The 23,785-nt window shown below is 46.5% G+C and overlaps 1 protein-coding gene across 1 annotated transcript in view; it reads right to left on the reverse strand.

Annotated features, from left to right (window-relative positions):
* Positions 1-23,785, reverse strand: part of LOC115169224 (piezo-type mechanosensitive ion channel component 2-like) — a 186,800-nt gene that overhangs the window by 51,286 nt on the left and 111,729 nt on the right. Inside the window, 10 exon segments of the mRNA XM_029724697.1 lie at positions 360-526; positions 1,546-1,599; positions 2,565-2,691; positions 4,465-4,571; positions 11,149-11,228; positions 12,415-12,510; positions 14,837-14,926; positions 16,977-17,139; positions 17,928-18,045; positions 18,369-18,612. Of these exon segments, the coding sequence (XP_029580557.1) occupies positions 360-526; positions 1,546-1,599; positions 2,565-2,691; positions 4,465-4,571; positions 11,149-11,228; positions 12,415-12,510; positions 14,837-14,926; positions 16,977-17,139; positions 17,928-18,045; positions 18,369-18,612 (1,246 nt within the window).

Genomic DNA, 23,785 nt, shown 5'->3' on the forward strand with positions numbered 1-23,785 from the left:
GTTTGGGTGTTGCTTGTTTCCGTAATATTTGTTGATAAATGTCTCTAGTCTTATGATTTGTTTTGTGTTGTTATCCAGATTGAATGTTATTACCCACCAGATTGTGTAGTGCTAATATTTAGTCTAAATTAACAATATTGAATAATCTCGTTTTTATCTTGAGGTGGTCTCGATAGCTGTGTTCAGTCCGCCATCTTGCCACTTCCACTTACCTCTGGTCATCCCTACTGCATCTGATCTTTTTTGATAGTTTGTTGTATGTTAAAGTAAAGAATTTAACTATTTCTAAGTGTGTAAAAGAAAAAAAACCTCAAAAGACAGAGAGAGAGAGAGAGAGAGAGAGCGACAGAGAGCAGTACCTTTTTGACCTCTCTAGTGAGCATGCATCTCTCGATACGCAGCACGGTGGAGATGTCTATGTGTTCTCTACACACGTCGTTCATCCACTTGGTGAAGCTCTCCACCGTCGTCTGGAACAACACCCAGGTGAACTTGATGATGTCGAACACTCGCTTCAGGATGTTGTCTGGTGGGACGTGGGAAAGAGAACTTACATTTACCGTACACTCTATAGTCAAAGCGACATACAATCCGTTCATTCAACTTAAAGTAGTCATAACACCAATCTATTAAACCTAAAGTAGTCATAACACCAGTCTATTCAACCTAAAGTAGTCATAACACCAGTCTATTCAACCTAAAGTAGTCATAACACCAGTCTATTCAACCTAAAGTAGCCAAAACACCAGTCTATTCAACTAAAGTAGTCATAACACCAGTCTATTCAACTAAAGTAGTCATAACACCAGTCTATTCTACCTAAAGTAGTCATAACACCAGTCTATTCAACCTAAAGTAGTCATAACACCAGTCTATTCAACCTAAAGTAGTCATAACACCAGTCTATTCAACTAAAGTAGTCATAACACCAGTCTATTCAACTAAAGTAGTCATAACACCAGTCTATTCAACTAAAGTAGTCATAACACCAGTCTATTCAACTAAAGTAGTCATAACACCAGTCTATTCAACCTAAAGTAGTCATAACAGCAACACTCACAATCACATTGCTATTGACTGTCATTGACTCTGAGTAAACTACAGTAAGGATAATATATAATATATGTATTTAAATGTTTTATATTGAATCGAGGTTGGTCATTGTCTCTCCATGTATGTGGTTTCGACATGTGTTTTTGATATAACTATAAACCAGGTAGTTGGGCTCATGAATGCTGTTGGCAGATCGTTTGTCAGCCAATCAGCATTCAGGGCGTGAACCACCAAGTTTAAAACAGACAATATACCATGGTTATGAGGCATAACTACTTGTTTACTGCTCTAATTACGTTGGTAACCAGTTTATAATAGCAACAAGGCACCTCGGGGGTTTGTGGTATATGGCCAATATACCACGGCTAAGGGCTGTATACGCGTTGCGTAGTGCGTAAGAAGCCGTGGTATATTGGCCATATACCACAGCCCTTCAGGCCTTATTGCTTCAATATACTACAGTATTTCATTCAAAGGGGCTGTGGCACCCACCTGGTCCATCAGACATTTCCTCCTCTCCTCCCTTCTGATCTTCCTCTGTCTCTCCTAACTCTATAGTCACATGACCTACAGAATAACACCACAAAACAATAACTTTACAGAGGACAATACAACAACTTTACAGAGGACAACACCACAAAACAACAACTTTACAGAGGACAACACAACAAAACAATAACTTTACAGAGGACAACACCACAAAACAACAACTACAGAGGACAACACAACAAAACAATAACTTTACAGAGGACAACACCACAAAACAATAACTTTACAGAGGACAACACAACAAAACAATAACTTTACAGAGGACAACACAACAAAACAATAACTTTACAGAGGACAACACAACAAAACAATAACTTTACAGAGGACAACACAACAAAACAATAACTTTACAGAGGACAACACAACAAAACAATAACTTTACAAAGAACAACACCACAAAACAATAACTTACAGAGAATAACACAACGATACAATAACTTAATGCACATATAACAGAGTAGATTTGGATTATAATTACTGTGCATGTATGAGCAGTAAGCACCCAGTCTACTAGATATTCTGGGGTACACGTCTGGGCTGCCCACTCTCACCCCGCCTTTTCACAACCAAGCCTCTTTTGATAGGGTTGAAGGCCTCCACAGTACATTACTTACATTAATGAATAGACTGGTAATCAAGAATATATTGTGTCTGCTTCTTTATACCACAGACTCTGGCTTACCCTTCTGATTAGGCTTGCACAATTCTGCTAACTTGACCAAAATTCACAGGTTTTTCCAAAAATCCAGGTTGGAATACTCTTGGAATCAGGATGGAATAAGCAGAAAATCGAGGAATCCTCCAAATTGGGATTTCTGGGAAACCTGGTCGTTTTGGGAAAGTTACTAGACTTTTACAACCCTACTCCTGATTAACTTACCTTCCTTCTTGTGTTTGTCTCTTGGTGTACCTCATTCATAATTTGTGTTTATCTCTCTTGGTCTACATCTTCCAGAACCCACACTCACCATCCATCTTGTCCTTTTTGTGTTTGTATCTCTTGGTGTACCTCTTCCAGAACTTGTGCTTCTCTTTGCTTCGTTTCTTCATGGCTGTCTTGGAGTTTGTTATCCAGACATGGTAGACAAACTGGGACAGTATAGTACAGGAAGCACAATGTTAGAGTTTGAACATAAAGAGACAGATTTGTACAAAAACTTGAGAAACGCACACTGATTTTAAGTTAGGATTCAATCCAATCAAAGGAATGAATCAGAGGGGTTAGGTTAAATGGGGAAGACATGCTGAGGACACAGGATACAGTCTCCACATGCTGAGGATACAGGAAACAGTCTACACATGCTGAGGATACAGGAAACAGTCTACACATGCTGAGGATACAGGATACAAAGCCTGAGGATACAGGAAAAAGTCTGTCACGTCCTGACCAGCAGAGGGCGTAATTGTATTAGTTTTGGTCAGGACGTGGCAGAAGTTTTGTGTTGTGTTAGTTAATTGGGGTTGGACTCCCAATTGAAGGCAGGTGTGTTGAGTTGCCTTTGATTGGGAGTCCTATATAGTAGTGTGTGTTTTTCCTTGGGGTTGTGGGTAATTGTTTCTGTTCAGTGTGTTATGCTGTCAGTACTGTTGAGCTGTCGGTATTTTCTTGTTTTGTAGTGTTCCAGTGATCTTTTTTTGAATTAAATGATGATGAACACTAACTCTGCTGCATTTTGGTCCACTTCCTCAGACAGCCCTTGCATCTACACATGCTGAGCATACAGGATACACAGGCTGAGGATACAGGATACACAGGCTGAGGATACAGGAAACAGTCTCCACAGGCTGAGCATACAGGATACACAGGCTGAGGATACAGGATACAGTCTACACATGCTGAGGATACAGGATACACAGCCTGAGGATACAGGAAACAGTCTCCACAGGCTGAGCATACAGGATACACAGGCTGAGGATACAGGATACACAGCCTGAGGATACAGGATACACAGGCTAAGGATACAGGAAACAGTCTACACAGGCTGAGGATACAGTCTACACAGGCTGAGGATACAGGATACACAGACTGAGGATACAGGAAACAGTCTACACAGGCTGAGGATACAGGATACAGTCTACACAGGCTGAGGATACAGTCTACACAGGCTGAGGATACAGTCTACACAGGCTGAGGATACAGTCTACACAGGCTGAGGATACAGTCTACACAGGCTGAGGATACAGGAAACAGTCTACACATGCTGAGGATACAGGATACACAGACTGAGGATACAGTCTACACAGGCTGAGGATACAGGATACAGTCTACACAGGCTGAGGATACAGGAAACAGTCTACACATGCTGAGGATACAGGAAACACAGGCTGAGGATACAGGAAACACAGGCTGAGGATACAGGATACACAGGCTGAGGATACAGGAAACAGTCTACACAGGCTGAGGATACAGGAAACAGTCTACACATGCTGAGGATACAGGATACACAGACTGAGGATACAGGAAACACAGGCCGAGGATACAGGATACAGGATACACATGCTATGGTAAGAGGAGATTAATCTGAATCTATTGTTTTGTACCTTGGCTGCCCTGATTACATACTGAAGGATGGCTTTTGGAAGTTTAATGATAGATCTGGGCAGAGCTATAAGGGCTGAGGCAAACTTCCCAATAGCTCGCTGAAGAGGAGGGACAAAAGGTGGTGGGAGAGTTAGTAGAAAACAGAATTAGATTATATTGAAGAAAGTGTCAGAGCAGAAAGAACAAGGTATCTACACATTTTCCAACTAGCAACAGATGATCTTATACTAAAACTGAACAATAAAGACAATATAATATTTCACATATCAGTAATACCGGTAACTACTTTAGAAAAATGTTAGCGTTGTTCTATTCCTCACCTGAAACGCTGACTTCTTGGGAGGCTGTAGGCCCTCTCTTCTTTCCATCTCTTCCTCCTCTTCTTCACTGTCGGTTTCAAACAAGTAATAATCTCCACTTCTCACCACTGAGGAGTAGAGAGCAAGGTGCTGTTAATATTAACTGGAGGAAAAGGGCTTGAAAGCGGGTGATGTTTTGGGGTGTAGAGAGCAAGGTGCTGTTAATATTAACTGGAGGAAAGGGCTTGAAAGCGGGTGATGTTTTGGGGTGTAGAGAGTCTGTAAACTAGGTAAATGTGAGGCAGCAGAGGTTGGTTTGATTCAAAAAGCCTACTAGTGGGATGAAGTTGATGAGGGTAGGGAAAACACACACAAAGTTAGACACAGAATAATAGCATTAGTTTGTTTGGTAAGACATGGCACAGGTTTGAGGTGACTTTGGCAGAGACTTTAAAAGTATTGTAATTGGTGAAACGGAATTATGTCCTTGAACAGAAGAGCCACAGTAGGGGAACAGGAGTAAAGGATGCTGGGTAATACAGTGCATTCGGAAAGTATTCAGACCCCTTCCCTTTTTCCACATTTTGTTGCGTTACAGCTGTCGTGTCTGTGACTATCATTAAATGTGAAGACTGTTATTTTATCAAATCAATTCTCTGTGTGTAATTGAATTATGCGATTAAACTAAACATGTAACTTTAATTAACTAGGAAGTCGGGGCACCACGGAAAAATGTTGTTTATAGCGTGCCAATTTCCCGAATATAACTCTTCAGATATTTTATTATCTTATCGATTAGTCATTCTCATTAATGTATTATTACCTCATCAGTTCTCGTTACTGTCACGCATGTCGTCGGTTAAGGAGGACCAAAACGCAGCAGGTATGTGTACGCTCATTTCGACATTTATTTACTCAAAAATGAACATACAAAATAACAAAACTAAACGAACGACGAAACAGTCTTGAAAGGCTCACTCAGCAAAACAAGAAACAATCTCCCACAAATGCACAGACAAACACACCCAACTAATATAGGACTTCCAATCAAAGGCAACACCAAACAGCTGCCTTCAATTGGAAGTCCACCCCAATTAACCCAACATAGAAACACACTCACTAGACTACACATAGAAATACATAAACATAGACCACAACTCAAAACCCTGAAATAATAAATCAAACGCCCTCCTAACTAACACACCACCCTGAACCACATAAAACAAATACCCTCTGCCACGTCCTGACCAAACTACAATAACAATTAACCCTTATACTGGCCAGGACGTGACAGTTACTGAACGTCGCAAACCCTTGGATATCTGCACGAACCCTAGCCTAAATGATGAATCAGCGATATACAAATTGGCTTAATTATTTATTTACTAACCAACTACATAATCACACAGAATTACATAACAAACCAACAGTAGGTATTTGGGTTACTAAATGATACAAAGAAAAAGTCCTTAGCGGCTGAAGCTGATATGGCGGCTTGGTAGAGAAGGGAAAGGGGTGAGAAAGAGCGGGAAAGACAAAATGGATTCACTATACACAGTCTATAATTATATTAATTGAAATGCTAATCCTTTGCACATGAACGACCGCTCATTCGAAAATAATTGCAATGTATATATTTACGCCCGTATGCTGTTGTTGTCTTCTCTGTTGGAATCGCCGGTCCGTCTGCTGGAGAGTTCAGTTCATCAGAGAGTCTCTGGGTAACTTCCCCAGAAGTCACAATGTCTTTCGTAGTTGCAGCTTTCTCCGCGGCTCTGGATAGTATCTGTTGTAATGGATACGTCAGGCCTACCGATGGTCGATGCATAGAATAGATGCTTCGGCAGTTGTCGGTATTCTCGTACTAGACTTACGCAATTTCCAGCTGCAGACTAGTAATTATACATCTAGGATGTGCTCTTATTCTGTAGTGATTGATAGTCTCAGAGTTTAACCATTTCCAGCCTTGTAGCCAAAACTACACGTTGTCTATAGAATTGTAGCCATTCCAACGTGGGGACTCCCGGCGTTCTCTGACTTAATGTACATTTTGTAGGAAGTGGTTTTATACTCTGTGGAAAAAGGGGCGATTCCATGACGCCTGATGTAATGTTTGGCCTCACTGGTGTGTGGCCATTGACTAATTAAAACTTTAGAAAGCATTACATCTTGTCACAAATAGTTTCATATTTACTCATTCATTTTATCCAACATCTAGTTTCACAATATTTAGATGTAAACCTGACAGCTGGGAAATGTACACTTTAAGAGATACAGTTTTGTGTGTTTCCTGTCCTTCATGAGATTGTAATGCGATGCTACTGGCGGCAGTGAAGTCAGGCGCAGGAGAGCGACCCGACCCCGGAAGGCGAGGCGCAGGGCGATCCGGACGAAGAAACTCCTGCAGCATGAAAGGGTCCAAGGCGCCAGAACCGGCTGATACCCCAGTACGCACTGGAAGGGAGAGAGGTTAGTGGAGGAGTGGCGGAGCGAGTTCTGTGCCATCTCGACCCAGGGCACGAACGCCGCCCACTCCCCCAGCCGGTCCTAGCAATAGGACCGCAGAAACTTACCCACATCCTGGTTCACTCTCTCCACCTGCCCATTACTCTCGGAGTGAAACCCTGAAGTAAGGCTGATTGAGACCCCCAGACGTTCCATGAACGCCTTCCAGACCCTCGACGTGAACTGGGGACCTCGATCAGACACTATATCCTCAGGCACCCCGTAGTGCCGGAAGGCATGTGTAAACAAGGCCTCCGCAGTCTGTAGGGCCGTAGGGAGACCGGGCAAAGGGAGGAGACGACAGGACTTAGAGAAACGATCCACAACGACCAGGATCGTGGTGTTACCCTGTGAGAGTGGAAGATCAGTCAGAAAATCCACCGACAGGTGCGACCAAGGCCGCTGTGGAATGGGTAAGGGGTGTAGCTTACCTCTGGGCTGGTGCCTAGGAGCCTTACACTGGGCGCACACCGAGCAGGAGGAAACATAAACCCTCACGTCCTTAGCCAAGGTAGGCCTCCAGTACTTCCCACTCAAACAGCGCACTGTCCGACCGATCCCAGGATGACCAGAGGAGGGTGACGTGTGGGCCCAATAGATCAACCGGTCACGAACAGCAGACGGGACGTACAGGTGCCCAGCGGGACACTGGACAGGAGCGGGTTCTGCACGTAACGCCTGCTCAATGTCTGCGTCCAGCTCCCACACTACCGGTGCCACCAGGCAGGAGGCTGGGAGTATGGGAGTGGGATCCACGGGCCGCTCCTCTGTGTCATACAGCTGGGACAATGCGTCTGCCTTTACGTTCTGGGAGCCTGGTCTGTAGGAAAGGATGAAAAACGGATGAAAAACATGGCCCACCTTGCCTGGTGAGGGTTCAGTCTCCTCGCTGCCCGGATGTACTCCAGATTGCAGTGGTCAGTCCAGATGAGAAAAGGGTGTCTAGCCCCCTCAAGCCAATGTCTCCACGCCTTCAAGGCCTCGACGACAGCCAACAGCTCCCGGTCCCCCATGTCATAGTTTCGCTCCGCCGAGCTGAGCTTCTTCGAGAAGGCGGCACAGGGGCGGAGCTTCGGTGGCGTACAGGAGCGCTGAGAGAGCACCGCTCCTATCCCAGCCTTGGACGCGTCCACCTCCACTATGAACGCCAAAGTGGCATCCGGATGGGCCAGCACGGGAGCTGAGGTAAACAGAGCCCTCAGGTGACTAAAAGCCCTGTCTGCCTCAGCCGACCACTGCAAACGCACCGGGCCCCCCTACAGCAGTGAGGTAATGGGAGCCGCTACCTGACCAAAACCTCAGATTAACCTCCGGTAGTAGTTGGCAAACCCTAAGAACCGCTGCACCTCCTTTACCGTGGTGGGAGTTGGCTAATTACGCACGGCTGAAATGCAGTCACTCTCCATCTCCACCCCTGAGGTGGAAATGCGCTACCCTAGGAAGGAGACGGACTGCTGGAAGAACAGGCATTTCTCAGCCTTGACGTACAGGTCATGCTCCAACAGGCGACCAAGCACCCTGCGCACCAGGGACACATGCTCGGCGCGTGTAGCAGAGTATATCAGAATGTCATCAATATACACCACTACACCCTGCCCATGCAGGTCCCTGAAAATCTCGTCTACAAAGGCTTGGAAGACTGACGGCGCATTCATCAACCCGTAAGGCATGACGAGGTACTCATAGTTCCCTGAGGTGGTACTGAAAGCCGTCTTCCACCCGTCTCCCTCTCGGATACGCACCAGGTTGTAAGCGCTCCTGAGATCTGGTTTGGTGAAGAAGCGCGCCCCGTGCATTGACTCAATCGCTGTGGCTATGAGTGGTAGCGGGTAATTATACCTCACAGTGATCTGGTTCAGACCCCGATAGTCAATACACGGGTGCAGACCTCCCTCCTTCTTCTTCACAAAAAAGAAACTCGAGGAGACGGGTGAAGTGGAGGACCGAATGTACGCTTGACGCAGGGATTCGGAGACATATGTTTCCATAGCCTCCATCTCCGCTTGTGAGAGGGGATACACGTGACTCCTGGGAAGTGCAGCGTCTACCAGGAGATTTATCGCACAATCGTCCCGTCGATGGGGTGGTAATTGAGTCGCCTTCTTTTTAGAGAAGGCGAGAGCCAAATCGGCATATTCAGGGGGAATGCGCACGGTGGAGACCTGGTCTGGATTTTCCACCGTAGTAGCACCAACGGAAACCCCTTAACACTTCCCCGAGCACTTCCGCGACCACCCCGTGAGAGCTCCCCCCTGCGTCACCATGCCCAGAGGAGCGGTGGCCTCCCTGATCAAACTTGACCCTAATGGTCGACTATCTAAGGCGTGAACAGGGAAGGGAACAGCCACGGGAACAATGGGGATCCCTAAACTATGGGCAAACGATCTATCTATAAAGTTCCCAGCCGCGCCTGAACCGAGGGTATTGGAGTATTGGAGAGGGGTGCGGGAGGATGGAACCACCAGACCCCGACCTGAACGTCAGCAGGTAGCCAGCAGGTTGTCCAGCCGGATGGACAGGTCCATCAGCTGGTCAAACGTGAGGGTGGTGTCTCTGCAGGCCAACTCCTGACGGACGTCCTCCCGCAGACTGCAGCGGTAATGGTCGATCAGGGCCCTGTCGTTCCATCCCGCGCTGGCAGCTCCTCGTCTCCTGCCTCAGATGGAAGAGGCGCTCACCCGCCGCTCTACCCTCGGGCGGGTGGTCGAAGACTGCCCTGAAACGGCGGGTTAACTCCTCAAACTGCTCCTACGCCGCATCTCCCTCTCTCCACGCGGCGTCGGCCCACTCCAGGGCATTCCCGGTGAGGCACGAGATGAGGGCGGACACCCTCTCACGGCCCAACGGAGCCGGGTGGACGGTGGCCAGGTATAGGTCCAATTGTAGAAGGAACCCCTGGCAGAACCCCAGCCAGAACCCGGACTTGAACCTGATCGAACATCTCTGGAGAGACCTGAAAACAGCTGTGCAATGACGCTCCCCATTAAACCTGACAGAGCTTGAGAGGATCTGCAGAGAAGAATGGGAGAAACTCCCCAAATACAGGTGTGCCAAGCTTGTAGGGTCATACCCAAGAAGACTCAAGGCTGTAATCGCTCCCAAAGGTGCTTCAACAAAGTACTGAGTAAAGGGTCTGAACACTTATGTAAATGTGATATTTCAGTTTCAGTTCTAAAAAAAACAACTATTTTGCTTTGTCATTATTGTGATGTCATTAAGGGGTATTGTGATGTCATTAAGGGGTATTGTGATGTCATTAAGGGGTATTGTGATGTCATTAACGGTTATTGTGTGTAGATTGACGAGGAAGAAAAATAATTCAATCCGTTTTAGAATGAGGCTGTAACGTAACAAAATGTGAAAAAAGTGAAGTGGTCTGAATAGTTTCTGAATATATAAATGGGATGTTTACGGGATAAATAATATAAGTAATGCAACAACAGGGGATGATACAAAAAAAAAGAATCAATTCAATACAGAAACAGGCCACCACAGAGAAGAACTGTGGAAAATTTTAGGTACGAAACTGTGACTAGAAGAATATAAAAATATTGAAAAGCTTTTCAGCCTTATTGATTTTATCATTGCGATATTTAAGCCTTGTTTGAATCAGGTGTGCATTATATTGCTCCGTTTTTTTTCTTCTCTTGTGGTCTGTTGATGATAAGAACTGTAACAGAGATATAATCCATCACCCTCTCTTTCCAGGAAGAGAAAAGGGAGATAGATTTGAGCTCTGTTTAATACATTATTTCACAATGAGAGATTCCCTACTGTGACCTCCTCAGAACCACACCCAAAAACATAAACAGAAATCAGTTCTTTTATTTTCTCTCGGTGGAATATTCTAGTCTCTTTTAAGGCCCCATTTTATGCACAAATGCATGATTTCATTGCCATTAGTTGAGGCATATTGTAGTATTGTCCTATTTCATTTCCTGTCTATATATTTCTGATGTTTTGGGGTTCATCAATCAATCAATTAACCAACCAATCAATCAACCAACCAATAAACAAATTGATCAATCAATCAACCAATCAAACAAGGGGCCTTAAATAGAGTCAGAAAAGGACTGAGGTCATGACGGAATGTTTACAGGTCGTCTGGAGCCCAGGTGCAGTATGGAAATCCTCTGTGAGTTCTGGTCAAGGACACAATAGCCAATCAGAGCGGAGAAAAAAAAGGAGTCGTCAACCTACTGGAGGCGTGGTCAACCCAAGGCCGCCACCACTGTTTTTTTTTTTGTCTTAGATTGTTCTTGTTTTTGTTCTTTCTCTCTCTCTCTCGCTCTGCTCCTAAAATACAAATAGTTTCACAGGTAGATCAATGCTTCATTCAGAGCTCGTGCAAATTAAACAACTATTTTTTTTATAAATATGTAAAAAAAACAATAAAAAAAAACATAAGCACCGGTACCACAACATTGTTTACAGTGATTATATCATATAATGATCGTGAGTCATCATCCACATCATAAATCCTCACCCTTCTGCTCCTGTGGATGGATGGGGTTCTCTCTGTCTCCAGACTCCTGTGGATGGATGGGGTTCTCTCTGTCTCCAGACTCCTGTGGATGGATGGGGTTCTCTCTGTCTCGTGACTCCTGTGGATGGATGGGGTTCTCTCTGTCTCGTGACTCCCGTGGATGGATGGGGTTCTCTCTGTCTCCAGACTCCTGTGGATGGATGCGGTTCTCTCTGTCTCCAGACTCCTGTGGATGGATGGGGTTCTCTCTGTCTCCTGACTCCTGTGGATGGATGGGGATCTCTCTGTCTCCAGACTCCTGTGGATGGATGGGGTTCTCTCTGTCTCCAGACTCCTGTGGATGGATGGGGTTCTCGCTGTCTCCAGACTCCTGTGGATGGATGGGGTTCTCTCTGTCTCCTGACTCCTGTGGATGGATGGGGTTCTCTCTGTCTCCAGATTCCTGTGGATGGATGGGGTTCTCTCTGTCTCGTGACTCCTGTGGATGGATGGGGTTCTCTCTGTCTCCAGACTCCTGTGGATGGATGGGGTTCTCTCTGTCTCCAGACTCCTGTGGATGGATGGGGTTCTCTCTGTCTCCAGACTCCTGTGGATGGATGGGGTTCTCTCTGTCTCGTGACTCCTGTGGATGGATGGGGTTCTCTCTGTCTCCAGACTCCTGTGGATGGATGGGGTTCTCTCTGTCTCGTGACTCCTGTGGATGGATGGGGTTCTCTCTGTCTCCAGACTCCTGTGGATGGATGCGGTTCTCTCTGTCTCCTGACTCCTGTGGATGGATGGGGTTCTCTCTGTCTCGTGACTCCTGTGGATGGATGGGGTTCTCTCTGTCTCCAGACTCCTGTGGATGGATGGGGTTCTCTCTGTCTCGTGACTCCTGTGGATGGATGGGGTTCTCTCTGTCTCCAGACTCCTGTGGATGGATGCGGTTCTCTCTGTCTCCTGACTCCTGTGGATGGATGGGGTTCTCTCTGTCTCGTGACTCCTGTGGATGGATGGGGTTCTCTCTGTCTCCTGACTCCTGGCTCAACATCTTCCCTCTCTTAAACTTCTCCTGGCGCTGCTTTATACGGTCCATCCTGAGAAAGAGAGAGAGAGGGGGGGAGATAGAGAGGTGGTGGGGGAGATAGAGAGGGGGCGTGGGGTATGGGGGAGATAAAGAGAGAGGGGGGAGATAGAGAGGGGGGATGGGGTGGAGAGAGAGAGAGGGGGGAGAGTGGGTGGGTGAAGAGAGAGGGGGGGGATTGAGGGACGGGGTGGGATGAGAGAGAGAGAAAGAGAGAGAGACAGGTGTGGGGGGAACAGAGTTGTGACAGGGTTGTGACAGAGTTGTGATACAATAGGGGGGGATGACCATGGGGGTGGGGGGGGATGACACTGGGGGTGGGGGGGGAATGACCCTGGGGGTGGGGGGGAATGACCCTGGGGGTGGGGGGGAATGACCCTGGGGGGAACAGCATGAGCCCTGAGTGAAATAAAAATAATACAGAAGTTAATTTGGTACTAATATATATACTATATATACACATACTATATATACTAATATACATACTATATATACCAATTTTTCATACTATATATACACATACATACTATATCTACTAATATACATACATACTATATATACTAATATACATACTATATATACTATATACATACTATATATACACATATGAACCACTACAACAGGAGAAAGAGCGTCCATGTGGGAGCAGCAGGTCAGGGAGAGTTTACGGTCACTGCCCGTGTCTGCGTGATGGAAGCGGGGAGAACAGGGCATGGTTTGAGTGGCTTGACCCTGCCTCACACAGGAAGCGCAGGTCCTAGTCCAGGCACTTGTCATCTCCCGTCTGGACTACTGCAACTCGCTGTTGGCTGGGCTCCCTGCCTGTGCCATTAAACCCCTACAACTCATCCAGAACGCCGCAGCCCGTCTGGTGTTCAACCTTCCCAAGTTCTCTCACGTCACCCCACTCCTCCGCTCTCTCCACTGGCTTCCAGTTGAAGCTCACATCCGCTACAAGACCATGGTGCTTGCCTACGGAGCTGTGAGGGGAACGGCACCTCCGTACCTTCAGGCTCTGATCAGGCCCTACACCCAAACAAGGGCACTGCGTTCATCCACCTCTGGCCTGCTCGCCTCCCTACCTCTGCGGAAGCACAGTTCCCGCTCAGCCCAGTCAAAACTGTTCGCTGCTCTGGCACCCCAATGGTGGAACAAGCTCCCTCACGACGCCAGGACAGCGGAGTCAATCACCACCTTCCGGAGACACCTGAAACCCCACCTCTTTAAGGAATACCTGGGATAGGATAAAGTAATCCTTCTAACCCCCCCCCAAAAAAAAGATATAGATGCACTATTGTAAAGTGGTTGTTCCACTGGATATCATAAGGTGAATGCATCAATTTGTAAGTCGCTCTGGATAAGAGCGTCTGCTAAATGACGTAAATGTAAATGTAAATGCTTGAGGTCCCTGATGATCTTCCTGGCCTTCCTGCGACATCTGGTGTTGTATAGGTGTCCTGTAGGGCAGACAGTGTACACCCAATGGTGCGTTCGCCTACACGTATCACCCTCTGAAGAGCCTTGCGGTCAGCCGCGGTAGAGTTTTCTGTACCAGGCTGTGATGCAGCCTGACAGTATGCTCTCGATGGTGCTCCTGTAGAACACTGTGAGTGCCCTCAGGGACAGTCACTGTCGTGCCTTCTTCACTAAAGGTGTCCGTGTGTTTAGACCATTTCGGCTTCTCTGAGACGTGGATGCCGAGGAATTTGAAGTTATTGACCGTGTCCACGGCGGCCCCCGTTGATGAGGATGGGGGGGTGGCGTGTCCAGCCTGGTACCTCCAGATGTACACAAACAGCCTCCTTTGTTTTGCAGATGTTGAGGGAGAGGTTGTTTACCTGGCACCACGCCGTCGTTGTCGTGTCGTCAGCTAACTTGACGATGGAGTTGAAACCATGTGAGGCCAGTCAGTCGTGGGTATTACAGGGAGTACAGGAGGGGACTGAGGACGCACCCTGGTGGGACCCCTGTGCTGAGAATCAGTGTCGAGGAGGTGATGTTGCCTACCTTTATCACCTGGGGGGGGGGGGACCCAGTTGCATAGGGAGGAGTAGAGAACCAGGGCCGTGAGCTTTCTAATGAGCTAATATGGTATTGAAGGCCGAGCTGTAGTCAATGAACAACATCCTCACATATGCATTCATCTGATCCAGGTGGGTGAGGGCAGTGTGAAGCGCAATGGTGATTGCATCGTTCATGAATCTGTCAGGGCGGTAGGCGAATCGGAGAGGGTCCAGTGTACTTTATATCACGTTGCACCAATCCAACTCTGAAAAGTCTGTGCCTTTAATGGTTATGAATCTCTGCAGCGCCGAATGTACAGAAACACCTGGACTTACTGTCTCTTCAGCTGTTCCATAGACTGCTTCTCTTCCTCCAGTTTGGCTCTGACTGCCTTCACTATAGTAGCCTGGAACAATTCAGCCCCTCTGAAACACACAGATACATGATGACATCACAGATACATGATGACATCACATATACATGATGACATCACAGTACTACAGCAGAGTAAGAACAGATACATGATGACATCACAGATACATGATGACATCACATATACATAATGACATCACAGTACTACAGCAGAGTAAGAACAGATACATGATGACATCACAGATACATGATGACATCACATATACATGATGACATCACAGTACTACAGCAGAGTAAGAACAGATACATGATGACATCACAGATACATGATGACATCACATATACATGATGACATCACAGATACATGATGACATCACATATACATGATGACATCACAGTACTACAGCAGAGTAAGAACAGATACATGATGACATCACAGATACATGATGACATCACATATACATGATGACATCACAGTACTACAGCAGAGTAAGAACAGATACATGACGACATCACAGATACATGATGACATCACAGATACATGATGACATCACAGATACATGATGACATCACAGATACATGATGACATCACAGTACTACAGCGGGGTAAGAACAGATACACGATGACATCACAGTACTACAGCAGGGTAAGAACAGATACATGATGACATCACAGTACTACAGCAGGGTAAGAACAGATACATGACATCACAGATACACGATGACATCACAGTACTACAGCAGGGTAAGAACAGATACATGATGACATCACAGTACTACAGCAGGGTAAGAACAGATACATGACATCACAGTACTAAAGCGGGGTAAGAACAGATACATTACATCACAGATACATGATGACATCACAGTACTACAGCAGGGTAAGAACAGATACATGATGACATCACAGTACTACAGCGGGGTAAGAACAGATACACGATGACATCACAGTACTACAGCAGGGTAAGACATATACATGATGACATCACAGTACTACAGCAGGGTAAGAACAGATACATGACATCACAGATACACGATGACATCACAGTACTACAGCAGGGTAAGAACAGATACATGATGACATCACAGTACTACAGCAGGGTAAGAACAGATACATGACATCACAGTACTAAAGCGGGGTAAGAACAGATACATTACATCACAGATACATGATGACATCACAGTACTACAGCAGGGTAAGAACAGATACATGATGACATCACAGTACTACAGCGGGGTAAGAACAGATACACGATGACATCACAGTACTACAGCAGGGTAAGAACAGATACACGATGACATCACAGTACTACAGCAGGGTAAGACAGATACATGATGACATCACAGTACTACAGCAGGGTAAGAACAGATACATGACATCACAGATACATGATGACATCACAGTACTACAGCAGGGTAAGAACAGATACATGATGACATCACAGTACTACAGCAGGGTAAGAACAGATACATGACATCACAGTACTAAAGCGGGGTAAGAACAGATACATTACATCACAGATACATGATGACATCACAGATACATGATGACATCACAGTACTACAGCGGGGTAAGAACAGATACACGATGACATCACAGTACTACAGCGGGGTAAGAACAGATACATGATGACATCACAGATACACGATGACATCACAGTACTACAGCGGGGTAAGAACAGATACACGATGACATCACAGTACTACAGCGGGGTAAGAACAGATACACGATGACATCACAGTACTACAGCAGGGTAAGAACAGATACACGATGACATCACAGATACATGACGACATCACAGTACTACAGCGGGGTAAGAACAGATACACGATGACATCACAGTACTACAGCGGGGTAAGAACAGATACATGATGACATCACAGATACACGATGACATCACAGTACTACAGCGGGGTAAGAACAGATACACGATGACATCACAGTACTACAGCGGGGTAAGAACAGATACACGATGACATCACAGATACACGATGACATCACAGATACAAAGGGTTAGCTGGTATAATGAAGGTAGTTTGGACACAAAGCTTAAGAAGTATTACCTTCCTGAAGACACACACACACACACAGTAAGTGTATACCTGGAGGCCAGTATCTGTGAGGCCCTGATGTCAGCCACCACATGCAGGAAGTAGTAACTCATGAAGACTCGTCTCTGCAACAGCAGGAAGGCGAAACAGATACTGTCCCAGATGATCCCAGCCTCGTCGCTGGGCAGATCACACTTCTTACCACCGTCCGCAGCTAGAGACAGCACGGACAGACAGACACGCATACAATACACAACCAGCAGACGCATGGAGTAGATGGAGGAGACACATGGAGCAGACAGATGGAGCAGATGGATGGAGCAGACATATGGAGCAGACATATGGAGCAGACATATGGAGCAGATGAAGAAGATAGATGGAAGATGGATGGAGAAGACAGATGGAGAAAACAGATGGAGAAGACAGATGGAGAAGATGGATAGAGAAGACAGATGGAGAAGACATATGGAGCAGACATATGGAGCAGATGAAGAAGATAGATGGAAGATGGATGGAGAAGACAGATGGAGAAGACAGATGGAGAAGATGGAGAAGACAGATGGAGAAGATGGAGAAGACAGATGGAGCAGATGGATAGAGAAGACAGATGGAGAAGAAAGACGGAGAAGACGGATGGAGAAGACAGATAGAGCAGACAGATGGAGAAGACAGATGGAGCAAACAGATGGTTAGGATGGATGGAGAAGACAGATGTAGAAGATGGATGGAGAAGACAGTTGGAGCAAACAGATGGAGAAGACGGATGGAGAAGACGCATGGAGTAGACAGATGGAGAAGACAGATGGAGCAGACAGATGGAGAAGACGGATGGAGAAGACGGATGGAGAAGACAGATGGAGAAGACAGATGGAGAAGACAGATGGAGAAGACAGATGGAGAAGACAGATGGAGCAGATGGAAACACCTTTAGTAACATCATTTCTACATTTCGTCACGTTCATAAAACATGGTTTCATTGCTTCATGAAAGTCAGAGACTTACGTTTGAAGTCTCTGTTAGTGATGACCTTATACTCCTTGATGGTGCAGACCAGACTGAGGAGCTGGATGAGCCAACAGTTGTTGACCATCAGGACATTGATGTAGCCACAGGCCAGGATCTGAACACGGAGACCAGATATCAGATCTCACATCCCCCCTATTCCCTTTAAAGGGCACTACTTCAGATGAATGGAAGCGAAAAGGCTTGATGTCACACTGCCGGACGGAAGGACCTTTTCAGATCACCATCTCAGTAGTATGACATTTCTTATGATATACGTGAAGCATCTATGTAGTGCTTATGAAGACTTTACGAATGCTCTATGAAGCCTTTATGAGTTGTTGTTCGTTTAAAGTGGAATTGTATGTCCTACTGTGTATGTGTGTGTGTGTGTGTGTGTGTGTGTGTGTGTGTGTGTGTGTGTGTGTGTGTCCTACTCACAGACAGGATGTTCTTCATGGTGATCACAAACACGTTATAGGCAATCAGGAAGTCCCAGTAGTGGAGGATATTTTTGATTGGTTTGAGCAGCAGCTCCCTGCCGAACAGCAGGAAGTAGAAACATCCCACCAGATAGCCCAAACAGAAGATGCTGATACGGGTGGTGCCGGTGATGAAGATGATGGTGAGGACGAACCAGAAGAGGTAGCTAAACGTGATGACCTTCAGCATGTCCAGGTAGGACCTGGAGGAGGAGAGAAGGAGAGGAAAGAAGAGAACATGCAAGTAGACTTAATCCCAGGTAGACTAGTGGTTAATCCCAGGTAGACTAGCGGTTAATCCCAGGTAGACTAGTGGTTAATCCCAGGTAGACTAGCGGTTAATCCCAGGTAGACTAGCGGTTAATCCCAGGTAGACTAGCGGTTCATCCCACGTAGACTAGCGGTTCATCCCAGGTAGACTAGCGGTTAATCCCAGGTAGACTAGCGGTTAATCCCAGGTAGACTAGTGGTTAATCCCAGGTAGACTAGCGGTTAATCCCAGGTAGACTAGCGGTTAATCCCAGGTAGACTAGCGGTTAATCCCAGGAATACTAGCGGTTAATCCCAGGAATACTAGCGGTTAATCCCAGGTAGACTAGCGGTTAATCCCAGGTAGACTAGTGGTTAATCCCAGGTAGACTAGCGGTTAATCCCAGGTAGACTAGCGGTTAATCCCAGGTAGACTAGCGGTTAATCCCAGGAATACTAGCGGTTAATCCCAGGAATACTAGCGGTTAATCCCAGGTAGACTAGCGGTTAATCCCAGGTAGACTAGTGGTTAATCCCAGGTAGACTAGCGGTTAATCCCAGGTAGACTAGCGGTTAATCCCAGGTAGACTAGCGGTTAATCCCAGGTAGACTAGTGGTTAATCCCAGGTAGACTAGCGGTTAATCCCAGAGCCAACTAAGTGAATAATCAGACCGTGTGCCCATGTACAGAGGCACTTAACCCTAATCGCTGCTGTAAGTGTCTCTGGATAAGAGAGTCTGTTAAATGACTCACTACTGTAGTGTCTCTGGATCAGAGAGTCTGCTAAATGACTCACTACTGTAGTGGCTCTGGATCAGAGAGTCTGCTAAATGACTCACTGCTGTAGTGGCTCTGGATCAGAGAGTCTGCTAAATGACTCACTACTGTAGTGGCTCTGGATCAGAGAGTCTGCTAAATGACTCACTACTGTAGTGTCTCTGGATCAGAGAGTCTGCTAAATGACTCACTACTGTAGTGGCTCTGGATCAGAGAGTCTGCTAAATGACTCACTGCTGTAGTGGCTCTGGATCAGAGAGTCTGCTAAATGACTCACTACTGTAGTGGCTCTGGATCAGAGAGTCTGCTAAATGACTCACTACTGTGGTGGCTCTGGATAAGAGAGTCTGCTAAATGACTCACTACTGTAGTGGCTCTGGATCAGAGAGTCTGCTAAATGACTCACTGCTGTAGTGGCTCTGGATCAGAGAGTCTGCTAAATGACTCACTACTGTAGTGGCTCTGGATCAGAGAGTCTGCTAAATGACTCACTACTGTAGTGTCTCTGGATCAGAGAGTCTGCTAAATGACTCACTACTGTAGTGGCTCTGGATCAGAGAGTCTGCTAAATGACTCACTACTGTAGTGGCTCTGGATCAGAGAGTCTGCTAAATGACTCACTACTGTGGTGGCTCTGGATAAGAGAGTCTGCTAAATGACTCACTACTGTAGTGGCTCTGGATCAGAGAGCCTGCTAAATGACTCACTACTGTAGTGGCTCTGGATCAGAGAGTCTGCTAAATGACTCACTGCTGTAGTGGCTCTGGATCAGAGAGTCTGCTAAATGACTCACTACTGTAGTGGCTCTGGATCAGAGAGTCTGCTAAATGACTCACTACTGTAGTGTCTCTGGATCAGAGAGTCTGCTAAATGACTCACTACTGTAGTGGCTCTGGATCAGAGAGTCTGCTAAATGACTCACTGCTGTAGTGGCTCTGGATCAGAGAGTCTGCTAAATGACTCACTACTGTAGTGGCTCTGGATCAGAGAGTCTGCTAAATGACTCACTACTGTGGTGGCTCTGGATAAGAGAGTCTGCTAAATGACTCACTACTGTAGTGGCTCTGGATCAGAGAGTCTGCTAAATGACTCACTACTGTAGTGGCTCTGGATCAGAGAGTCTGTTAAATGACTCACTACTGTAGTGGATCAGAGAGTCTGCTAAATGACTCACTACTGTAGTGGCTCTGGATCAGAGAGTCTGCTAAATGACTCACTACTGTAGTGTCTCTGGATCAGAGAGTCTGCTAAATGACTCACTACTGTAGTGGCTCTGGATCAGAGAGTCTGTTAAATGACTCACTACTGTAGTGGATCAGAGAGTCTGCTAAATGACTCACTACTGTAGTGGCTCTGGATCAGAGAGTCTGCTAAATGACTCACTACTGTAGTGGATCAGAGAGTCTGCTAAATGACTCACTACTGTAGTGGCTCTGGATCAGAGGGTCTGCTAAATGACTCACTACTGAAGTGACACTGGATCAGAGAGTCTGTTAAATGACTCACTACTGTAGTGGCTCTGGATCAGAGAGTCTGCTAAATGACTCACTACTGTAGTGTCTCTGGATCAGAGAGTCTGCTAAATGACTCACTACTGTAGTGGATCAGAGAGTCTGCTAAATGACTCACTACTGTAGTGGCTCTGGATCAGAGAGTCTGCTAAATGACTCACTACTGTAGTGGCTCTGGATCAGAGAGTCTGCTAAATGACTCACTACTGTAGTGGCTCTGGATCAGAGAGTCTGCTAAATGACTCACTACTGTAGTGGATCAGAGAGTCTGTTAAATGACTCACTACTGTAGTGGATCAGAGAGTCTGTTAAATGACTCACTACTGTAGTGTCTCTGGATCAGAGAGTCTGCTAAATGACTCACTACTGTAGTGGCTCTGGATCAGAGAGTCTGCTAAATGACTCACTACTGTAGTGGATCAGAGAGTCTGCTAAATGACTCACTACTGTAGTGGATCAGAGAGTCTGTTAAATGACTCACTACTGTAGTGGATCAGAGAGTCTGTTAAATGACTCACTACTGTAGTGGCTCTGGATCAGAGAGTCTGCTAAATGACTCACTACTGTAGTGGATCAGAGGGTCTGCTAAATGACTCACTACTGTAGTGGCTCTGGATCAGAGAGTCTGCTAAATGACTCACTACTGTAGTGGATCAGAGAGTCTGCTAAATGACTCCCTACTGTAGTGGATCAGAGAGTCTGCTAAATGACTCCCTACTGTAGTGGATCAGAGAGTCTGCTAAATGACTCCCTACTGTAGTGGATCAGAGAGTCTGCTAAATGACTCCCTACTGTAGTGGATCAGAGAGTCTGCTAAATGACTCAAATAGAAAATGAGAAGGGGAAATAAAGCAACAATGTGTCCAATGTGGTCTAGGCTTTAGCTCAGGGGGCTAACACAGTCTTGTAGTGCAACAATGTGTCCAATGTGGTCTAGGCTTTAGCTCAGGGGGCTAACACAGTGCGGGTTCAAACCCAGTTTGTCTGCCCACTTTACCTGTATGAGAAAACACCCTGCTGTCTGTCATCATAACAGATACATCATTAAAGCCATTCAGCTGCAATAGGAAAAAGCATCATGTTCTGTAATATAATCTGTCATATATCCATCAATCACATCATCTTAACTAGATCAATAATGGCCAGGCTTACAGTAAACGTCTGATGATCGATCAATAATTGCAGCCTACAGTGGATAATATAATATATATGGGGTTGACTTGAAACCCGATCCATGTCTATCACTACAGGTATCTACTGTATGAGAGAGAGAGAAAGAGAGAGAGGGAGGGAGGGAGACAGAGAGAGATAGGGAGAGAGAGAGAGACAGATAGGGAGAGAGATAGGGAGAGAGGGAGAGAGAGAGAGAGAGAGATAGAGAGCGAGATAGAGAGAGAGCTAGAGAGATAGGGAGAGAGAGAGCGAGATAGAGAGGGAGAGAGAGAGATAGAGAGCGAGATGGAGAGAGAGAGAGCGAGATAGAGAGGGAGAGAGAGAGAGAGAGAGATAGAGATAGGGAGAGAGAGAAATAGGGATAGTTCCATCCACCAGACTACCAGGTGGGTGGTATAGAGGAGACGGACCCACTGGTTTCCCTCTAGGTTACAGAGAGCTGGTAGTCCACTCCACCACACTACCAGGTGGTATAGAGGAGATGGACCCACTGGTTGCCCTCTAGGTTACAGAGAGCTGGTAGTCCCATCCACCACACTACCAGGTGGTATAGAGGAGATGGACCCACTGGTTGCCCTCTAGGTTACAGAGAGCTGGTAGTCCCATCCACCACACTACCAGGTGGTATAGAGGAGATGGACCCACTGGTTGCCCTCTAGGTTACAGAGAGCTGGTAGTCCCATCCACCACACTACCAGGTGGGTGGTATAGAGGAGACGGATCCACTGGTTGCCCTCTAGGTTACAGAGAGCTGGTAGTCCCATCCACCACACTACCAGGTGGTATAGAGGAGATGGACCCACTGGTTGCCCTCTAGGTTACAGAGAGCTGGTAGTCCCATCCACCACACTACCAGGTGGTATAGAGGAGATGGACCCACTGGTTGCCCTCTAGGTTACAGAGAGCTGGTAGTCCCATCCACCACACTACCAGGTGGTATAGAGGAGATGGACCCACTGGTTGCCCTCTAGGTTACAGAGAGCTGGTAGTCCCATCCACCACACTACCAGGTGGTATAGAGGAGACGGACCCACTGGTTGCCCTCTAGGTTACAGAGAGCTGGTAGTCCCATCCACCACACTACCAGGTGGTATAGAGGAGATGGACCCACTGGTTGCCCTCTAGGTTACAGAGAGCTGGTAGTCCCATCCACCACACTACCAGGTGGTATAGAGGAGATGGACCCACTGGTTGCCCTCTAGGTTACAGAGAGCTGGTAGTCCCATCCACCACACTACCAGGTGGTATAGAGGAGATGGACCCACTGGTTGTCCTCTAGGTTACAGAGAGCTGGTAGTCCCATCCACCACACTACTAGGTGGGTGGTATAGAGGAGACGGACCCACTGGTTGTCCTCTAGGTTACAGAGAGCTGGTAGTCCCATCAACCACACTACCAGGTGGTATAGAGGAGACGGACCCACTGGTTGCCCTCTAGGTTACAGAGAGCTGGTAGTCCCATCCACCACACTACCAGGTGGTATAGAGGAGACGGACCCACTGGTTGCCCTCTAGGTTACAGAGAGCTGGTAGTCCCATCCACCACACTACTAGGTGGGTGGTATAGAGGAGACGGACCCACTGGTTGTCCTCTAGGTTACAGAGAGCTGGTAGTCCCATCAACCACACTACCAGGTGGTATAGAGGAGACGGACCCACTGGTTGC

Source organism: Salmo trutta, chromosome 31 (genome assembly GCF_901001165.1).
Source record: "Salmo trutta chromosome 31, fSalTru1.1, whole genome shotgun sequence".
Lineage (NCBI taxonomy): Eukaryota > Metazoa > Chordata > Actinopteri > Salmoniformes > Salmonidae > Salmo > Salmo trutta.